This window comes from Oryzias melastigma, linkage group LG19 (assembly GCF_002922805.2).
Source record: "Oryzias melastigma strain HK-1 linkage group LG19, ASM292280v2, whole genome shotgun sequence".
NCBI lineage: Eukaryota > Metazoa > Chordata > Actinopteri > Beloniformes > Adrianichthyidae > Oryzias > Oryzias melastigma.
In genome coordinates this window covers 13,126,856-13,135,922 of record NC_050530.1, presented here as the reverse complement: position 1 = coordinate 13,135,922, position 9,067 = coordinate 13,126,856, and the positions used below count along the sequence as shown (strand labels likewise).

The window sequence follows — 9,067 nt, the reverse complement described above, 5'->3', positions numbered from 1 at the left end:
TCTTTCATATGAAGACGGGGGCCGCAAATCATCATCCTGCGGGCCGCAAATGGCCCGCGGGCCGCGAGTTTGAGACCCCTGTCCTAAACCCTTAAATTCATGTCTGGAATGGTTTTAGTTTCTCTCCTTCTGGCCTCTGGTTCTCCACTAGAGAGCCGGTGGCATGAAATTCAAGGGGAGACAAACATCATTTGGAACCTGCTCCCAGAAAAATTTGGCTGTCAGAAAATAGTCAACAACATTAATTGGAGCCACAAGAGACATTTACTTAGATTCTAATTTGGTCACTCAAAAAAAAACTTTATCTAAACTGAAATAAAACAGAATCCACTAAATAACCTTCTGAAAAAAATGTTTCTGTTCTTTGCTCTGCTACTTTCATTAAATCCTCCACCTACTGTGATTACTTTTTTTGACAACTTTATTACTTTTTTTTTTAGAAAAAATACAAAGAGAACAAGTCAAAAGTACTATTTATAAAGAAACATCAAGAAAGGAAGGAGAAGAAATATTAAAGATATTAAAAAGAAAACAATTAGTCAATTAATCAATATGTTTGAGAGTGGCTGTCATGCAAAACAGTTTTAAAGATTTACAGATGTTAATAGATTTTTTTTTATTTTTTAGGTGGAGATTGCTGTAATTTAATGTCCTAGTGGAAATCAGGAAAAATTAACAATGAAAGTTGACAGAATTTTTAAGTAAACCAAAGCGAGGGAGCGTATGTTTCAGGATACTCCAAGCAATAAATTTGGATAAATATTTTTTATTTAACTTTATTTATTTGGCCAATAAAATATGTCTGATAGAATGGAGATAAGGGCATCCTGAAACAAAGCTCTCATCTTGGGGTTCCAGTTCTTTGTTAGCTGAAAAGCAAACATTACCATGAGAAGGCTGTAAGACGCTGTGGTCTGGTTACCTGTCTCAGGTTGCGGGTGACTCTGACGTCATGCCAGTCATTGTCGTTGAACTTGCCATTGACGGGCTCCACCAGGGCCTCGAATGCCCCGGAACCCAGGTTAATGACAAGCGACACGGCGCCGTTCTTGAGTGCCAGGTTGACGTAGTCGGCCGACTTGCCAGTGTGCAGCATCAGGCCGTTGCGCTGCAATGTCTTGAAGGAAAGCGTGATCTCATCGCTGCTGGACTGGATGGGGTTGGGCGACAAGTCGTAGCAGAAGTACTCCGAGCCCTTGAAAGTCGCAACATACTCCTCGCGAGCTAAAGACGCGAGGAGGTGGAGGAGAGGAAGAAAACCATTACTTCTGTGTTTGTTGTGATCTAGTAGTTAGCAATCTTTATTATTTTTCAATCTTGTTGTCCTATTTTGAGTGTAATGCTACGTTCACGCATTCAAGAACATACATTTATGGTGTTCACGCTGGACTGTTGCTGCCTGATGCTAGTGCATATCAGCTACCAACAGCGTTACAAATTTTTCCACATCTTGTGTTTTTTATATCTCTATTCCAATATAAAAAAGACCTTGTAATATAATTCCAGCTGGACACAAAGCACAAATACAAATTAAAAAGGGCGCTACCCATATGTCACTACCAAATCCGAGTCCCTGATTGGTTGAAGCTCCACCTGGTTTAACTTTCAATGCGTGTTTGACACATTGTCTCAGTTTCCTTTTGTTTAGTTCTCTCTCTCTTTTTAATTTTTTAAGCAGGTTGGCTGTGGCTCCTGGAGGGTTCCCCTCCTTCCTGTGTCTGTATCTGGGAGTGGCTTCACAGCTGCTACACTTTAGTTAAACTGTTGTGTTCTATTTAAGCTCCTCTGTTTAAGGTATCTGTTTTGCAGTGTTTCTGGAGTTCTGAGCGGTGCTTTTTGTGGTGACCTCGATGGGATGTGGTGAAACATTAACAAGGCCGAATCCAAATTCTTCCCCTACACCTACAACACACATCTGGGGGCTGGGTGATTATATCTGATCATTTTATTTTTTTGTTATTAATGGCTTGATGTTATCTTGCGCTAGTAACGTATTGCAAAACATTCTCATTCCTTTACAGTCACATATTGACATATGGTTAAGGATCCCTCTGTGTCAAAAATTGGCGTTTTGGGTGTCCCTAACTCGTCATTTTTTAACGTGTTGGCTGTTCCAGTTAAATATGGGTCCCAACCTCCACGCCGCAAACTGGTACCAGGGCTTGGACCGCACCCATATCCTAACCCTAACCAGAACCCGATACTAGACGCGGATCAGTTCCGGTTCTGGACAAGGTACCATATGTTGACCAAGCTAGGGTTACGGTACCGGTACTGAGCACGTCCCGAGATTCGGTCACGTTAAAAATGTATATTTTTAAAGTTTTAAAAAATTAGTTTTAGCGTGTTCAATAAATGTTTGTCCTGTTCAGGCCACGACCTAGGGTGTGTTTATGATTTTGGCTCCCTGTGCTTCTCACTAACCCTCCAGTTGTAGGGGCTATTTAATTGGGGTAGTGTGTCCGAAATGTTTTTTTTTAAGGACTAACCCTCACCGCGGTGGGATGACAACCCTCCGCCACAAGGGTGTTCCATGTCTCGCTGTGCCAAAGAGAGGAAACACATTTCTTCTCATGTGTGTGCTCAACTTTTATTTATACAGCGCTTTTCATTTCCTTGTGGCAGCTCAAAGCGCTGATATTTAAATGTAAGTAATTACTTTTTTTTAGCATGACCTTTTTAAAGTTATAACACCATTGTTGGTATTTATTTCCGATTGTTGTTATGTATTTTTGAGTGTTGGCTGCTCCGTGCTAATGTAGCTGACCGGCGACTATTGATGACATCATTGAGTGGTAGTGATGTTGGAATTTGAAGATACTATTTTTCCATAAGTCTCCGTTTAAAGGGGCTAAATGTAGGTGTTGGAAGGGAAGAATTTGGAGTTGGCCCAACTCCACTCCTTCATCTAGGTCGTCTTGATATCTTGCAACAATGTTTTGTACGTATAGAGCCCAAAAACGGTTGTAGAGCTTGGGTAACATGCATATACGGGTGTTTACATAGACTTTTCATTGGAAATGATCACTTGAATGTGTGCTGTCGAAGGCGATGTAAACATAGCTTAAAAGTAGCGACCATCGCTTCACTAGCGCACATGCTAGGGTTTGTTTTGGTGAAACTGCCACCCACAATGCAGTTGGTCACATGACCCGTCAAAGACTCTTTCTTAAAATCTATCTTTGTCTGCTGACTATATTCTGTTGCGAAGCACAAGAACACGTTTTTTTTAAAGATTCAGAGCATGTTGTTATTGTCGAGCAAAGCTTCACTGATGCCAACACTCCCTCCATGTCTCTAATCATTCCATAAAGTTGTGCGTAAACAAGCTTTGATCAGTCATGTGGGTTGGAGATTAAACGGAGTGGATGTGAGAGACACAGTAACTGAGTGTGTAGCATTCCAAGCTCGCTTCAAAAAAAACCTGCCATCCACTCTTTTGAGAGAACAGCTGTGCTGGCAGTCCAAAGTGATGTGGACTTGTTTGACAACATAGCTCATTTCAAGATGTTTAAAAAAATCTGAGTGCAGGTGTAAGAATGTAGGATCAGTAGAGGTAAGAAGGGATTTAAGGAAGATGGCAAAAACTGATGGAAAACAGCAGCATGGGAGTGTCATGGAAACCAAAAGCCCGCAGGAATGGCCGATTAGAATTCAGAGTAACAGGCAGACAGCCAATAGCAACTTACCTTGCAGACCCCTTGTGACCCCCAAGGACACTAGACCAAGGTTTTGCAATCCATCATCCTTAAACTCACATTTACTTATCTGCTCTCTCACACCGGCTCACATATCGTTGCTGCACAAATATGCACGCACACATCATACCATTGCAGCGTCGCAAACAAGTTGGGCCGACGTTATCTCTCTCCTTCACCAACACAAACCAAAGCCCCTTTTTCCTCTGCATCCGCTCGTCTGCGCTTTTCGCCATGATCTCTATATCGCTCACACCTCCCTCCTGGCCTTACGCCACCTTCCCTCTCCACACATGTCATTGGCCTCTTTTTTTCCTCTCCACCATCTTGCAGTTCGCAACAATGGAGACACATTTAGCAAGCACTTGGTGGGAGAAAAAGAACAACACTTGGAGCAGGGGGAGGAAAAAAAAGGCTGCCACATAATGAAAAGACTGAAGTGTAATAGGTTATTAAGGTAGTAAGAGGCGGAGAGAGGAGTGTTGAAATGGAATTGGCCGCACTTGAGTGAATATAACACATGCAGCATAATGAGAAGGAAAAAGTGAAAATGTTTCACTATTCAAAGGCCAATTGTGGCAAATCGTCTTTCTTTGCCTCTGTCGCACACACACAAAAAAAAATCCAAAGTGTGAATGTCAGCGAGCGAGTGAGAAACAACACGTTATTTACCAGCATGTGTGTGAGCTCCCCCCCTAGTGTGTAATTCCTTTCCTCCCGGCATGTTAATTAAGAGTGTGCGTGGCTCATAAAGAAAATGGCAACTTTGCATCTAGGCGTTTAAAAGTATACGTACACACAAACAATTATTAGCTTTTTTTTAATGTGTGCGTGAAATGTGTGTGGGAATGGGTGGGTGCTGGTCTCAGTAAATATTGGTGTATTGCTGTCAGAAAAGCTATTACCAACTCAGGGCCTGGGGCTAGTCTTTACTGAGAGGAGTGAGCGCGAGGAGGGGAGGGAGGGTGGCACCAGCACACGCGGCGTGCACACGCGGACGGGAAACTCGAACGCTGACACGCACGCAGACGGATGTAGATGAGGAGGACGCTGTTCCGAACACACGCAGGCCGTCGAGCGGCATTCAGGCGGTAATTTACAGAGGTGCCATTAGGTTTCAGTGTGGCGCTCCACTATTCTGCTGCTAATTTACAGACGCGTCATTAGATCAGACAGGGGCACATAAAGCATCTCTGCATCGATCTGGAGGCCCCCGAAAACACTCTGTTCCATCAGGTGCACAAACAAACGAAAGGCACAAATGAACAATAAAAAACACAAAAGAAGTGTGGCGCTCGGATGCCATCGCTGTACCTACGCACCTAAAGCACACAGAGAAACGTGTTTGCTCTCAAGCGGCAGGTTTAAGTGGATCTGCTGTAGCTCAGATTAATGTAGTGAGTCAGTATTAGCTCAGAGTAAACACTGAGGCAGACACTGACATACACACCACATGTCACACTTCATCCTGCAGAAAGCACTGTCGATCAATGAGAGGAAGTGAAGGCACGTGGAAACGGTGCGTAAGAGGAGGGGGACCGGCCAAACGAAAGGAATTAGAAAAGAAAAGAGGAGAAATTACTAAAACATGCCTATTTCAAGCACTATTACCTTGTATATTAAATAACTTGCTCTCTGCCGTGTAGTACGGTGAGTTCAACCGCGTTAATAGTTTCTAGTGATTTGTAGTTCGATGGAAAATCTGACTGCAGGGCCTTTCTTTTCTTTTTTTTCCAGCTCTGCCTCTATCTAAAAAATATTACAGAGTTAAACTAATAAAAGAGAGAACAGAAAGCTTGTCAATTCCCTTGGAGGTGTTCCAGAACAGCATTTTTGCTCGATTCTTATCATCTTTCCTGGCTATTTTGTTGTTTTTTTCTTTAATAAGATAATTAGCCTACATCAAAAATAACCAATTAGCTTATGATGTTTTGAACTGTTAATTTAAGGCTTTATAAATAAATAAAAAAATGCAAGAACTAGAAGCTCTTTAAAGAAATATTAAGTTGAGTTTATTTTTCGTCTAATGTATAATACACTGCATCCTTTTTAGCTCCTTGCTTCAGTCTGCTTAACATTAATGAAGTATAACCTTCATCTGGCGTAACATACATTTCTCATTAAGACACACTGAGAGACTGAATAAAAGATTTCAGCAGCAAACAAGAGCGTACGCATTTTTCCATTCTTTAATTAGCTCACACCTCAACATACTTATTTTCTAAATAATACCCTCTGTGTAAGACTAAGTCCTTACTTCTAAATACACTAAAGACTCAGTACAGTCATCTTATTATCCATTTTTACAGCATTCCAAGTCATAATTTGATTATAATGATGTTGTTTTTGGTCAAAATAAAATGACATATTTTCTGCAGAGTGGCAGGAGTTCATTAGAAATTTGCCTCGGAGGTGCACTACATAAAAACTATAATAGAAAGTTTTAAAGTAATAGATTTGAACACATTTCGGAGATTTTATTTTCATGAATTAGGAGAAGCATTAGGGAATATTTATGATTTAGGAGAAGAAAACACTTAAAAATATATATTTTTTCAGGGGAAAATCAATTTGGTGATATTTCGTGATATTTTGTTTGGCGATACTTGTATCGATTTAAAATGCTGACAAGATTATATTTAATTAATTGCTTATGAGCATCCTTCAGGGTCCTACTTTTGTTTTCCACCTAAACCTCCGACCACTAGTTGGTGTAGAAAATATTGCGCATTCTCCTGATTTTCATATTGTAGAACAGATTGTGTGTCAGCTGAGATTCAAAGCGGTTCACTTTCCCGTGAGAACCAAGGCCACTACCCTACACAAGGATTTAGTAGCTGGACATATAAGAAACGTGTGAACCCACCATGCTATTACCTTATAAGGACACAGAAACCTCCGCGTGAAACACAATTTGATATGCAAATGCCTGTAATGCTTATGTCATCTGTCAATGAAACCAGCCTGTTGCTTCCTGACGACAGGATTTTGAAGCACAAAGTTTTGCATCTAATCCTCCCGCATCCTGTTTTCCTGCCTTCAGCAGGCTAGTGGCCTTGGTTCTCACGGGAAAGTGAACCGGTTTAAATCGCAGCTGATGATATATGAACATCAGGAGAAACACACAATCTGTTCTGCAATATGAAAATCAGGAGAATGCACAATATTTTCAACATTGGCAGCACAAAACACTGACCCTCTTTGAGCCGCTCGACACCGTGACTAAAACAACAACAAGATCTCACGAGAACCAGCTTGTGTTATATGTTCAGTCAATTTCACAGTTTTTACTGTTATGAGACATGTACTACTTAGTTTTTACTTGGGATGGGTACCGAAAAGTACAGTCCTGGTATATATCACGATATGTAGTATCGTGAGACATGTTTTGGGATGTCTATTGCATCACCAGACTCTTGCAGATACTCACCCTTTTATTTTTATTCTGACAAGGATTGCAAATTGTTGCTAATGGATGTTGCTGTTTTGCAACAATAAAAAGTGTTTAAAAGTACATTTATGATAATATGTGTTTACTCCAAAGACACCTCTTCTTCAAAAAGGCATAAACTCTGTTTTAATACAACATTCATAGACACAGAGGAGGATTCTTTTCCAAGGTTGGCAAAGTGCCGAGTCCGCCTGTAATTTTGCGAGGACTTCACACGGCTAATGCAGATGACTATCCAGGAAACATAGCTACAGGCCATAATTACAGCTTCCACAAACAGTGGAATAAAAGTAATGTCATTTTCATGAGAATGGCTTTTTTCCCATGAAAATGACAAGGAGGGAAATGTGGATATTATTCTAAAAGGACGGCGTAAAGAATCAGGACAAGACATAAAATAAGGAACACTGGGACTCCTTTGGAAAAAGAGGTACGATTTGAGTTATGGAGGCTATAAGGGGAATAGATACAGATGTAAAGATGATTGGCATTAGGCCTTGAAGGCTGTCATTAAACTGCCACTCTAATGAATAAAGCAATCTGTTGGGAGGCAGGACAGAGATGGAATAACTGATCTGATGGTTGCGGCATCAGGGACCAGCTGCATCTGCACCACCAATGATCAAACACACTTCACATGGATTTTTTGGTGAGTTTCCACACATATGGCGGTGTGTGTGGGTGTGTGTGTGTGTGTCATTTGAGGCGCTGTCTCATCTCGTGGGTCTCCTCCTCAACATCTCACATACTAATTTATCATTTCCATGACAACCCTGCATTAAAGGGGGCTCCAGCAACTGTGTGCATGGGTGTCTTAAGGGGAGAAAGAGGAAGACGGGAAGGGAGATTGAGAAGGAGCGGAAGAGAGAGAAGTAGTGATTGAGTGAACAGTACATTATCATGGACAGCTGTACTGAATCAAAATGGCGGATGGAGGGTGGGTGCACATCAGGGGAACCTTCATTATACAGCACCTGATGGAGGGAGCGGGATGAAAAGATGCACAGCGAAGGAACGGGAACGGCACACGGGGAGAATTTGAAAAGAAATAAGAAAAGTGTGGGAGGGGATGTGGATCGGAACACAAAATGGAAGAAAGGAGATATAAAGAGGGCTGAGGCGAGGAAAGGGCGTGGCCGAGGGGCTGTGATAGTTGGCTGGGAAAAGGACGGGAGCAAGAAAAATGCTGGTGTGTCTAAATCCTAGAGTAGCAAGCCTCAATCATGGCAGCCCTGTCATTCCAGAGATAGTACACTGCAATTCCCCAGCACCTCGTTTTTAGCCCACCATGCAGTTCTGCTATCAGCTCCCCTCAGCCTGCACACATCCACCCGCCCACACACATAAGACATCCCTCCTTAATAACAGACAGGTGGATTAACTAAATACTCATACAGATGTAGACGACCACTGCTGTAAATAGCTCTGAAACCGATTGGGTTATCACATCACAGCCAAGGGAGCAATACTGTAGAGGAGGATATTACTGTCATAACAGTGGTGACGGATTGGCTGGCTGAACCGTAGATCTCTTATTTCTTTCTTGTTGTGGTTGCTACGAGTGTTGGAATGAAGGCATTCATGCTGCATGTTGAAAGATGTGACAAAATCTCTGGTGAAACCAAAGATGAGAGCTGTGGCTTTGATAGAGATCAGAATAAAATGACAAGCAGCGAAATGAATGCAGCTTTAATTATTTCAGCTAATGTAAGTTTATGAGTGAATAATGATAAATGTGCTACAGTTCTATAAAGGGTAAGTTTGCTGTTTTTAGTTTGGGTAAATTTGGTAATCAACAGCAAAATTGTGAAGTAGCCTGTACATTTTTTTCAAATTTTAATTTAGCTCAAAAAACATTCTTTTTTTTTTATTTATCTCTTTTTTCTCTTTTATTATATACATATATATATATATATAT

General features: G+C 41.3%; 1 protein-coding gene across 12 annotated transcripts in view; it reads right to left on the bottom strand.

Moving 5' to 3' along the window:
* Window positions 1–9,067, bottom strand: part of nrxn1a (neurexin 1a) — a 67,320-nt gene that overhangs the window by 39,906 nt on the left and 18,347 nt on the right. For all 12 annotated transcript variants that reach the window (XM_024285109.2, XM_024285110.2, XM_024285111.2 and 9 more), the window contains one exon: window positions 923–1,224. In XM_024285109.2, the coding sequence (XP_024140877.1) occupies window positions 923–1,224 (302 nt within the window). The remainder of the gene's footprint in view (window positions 1–922; window positions 1,225–9,067) is intronic.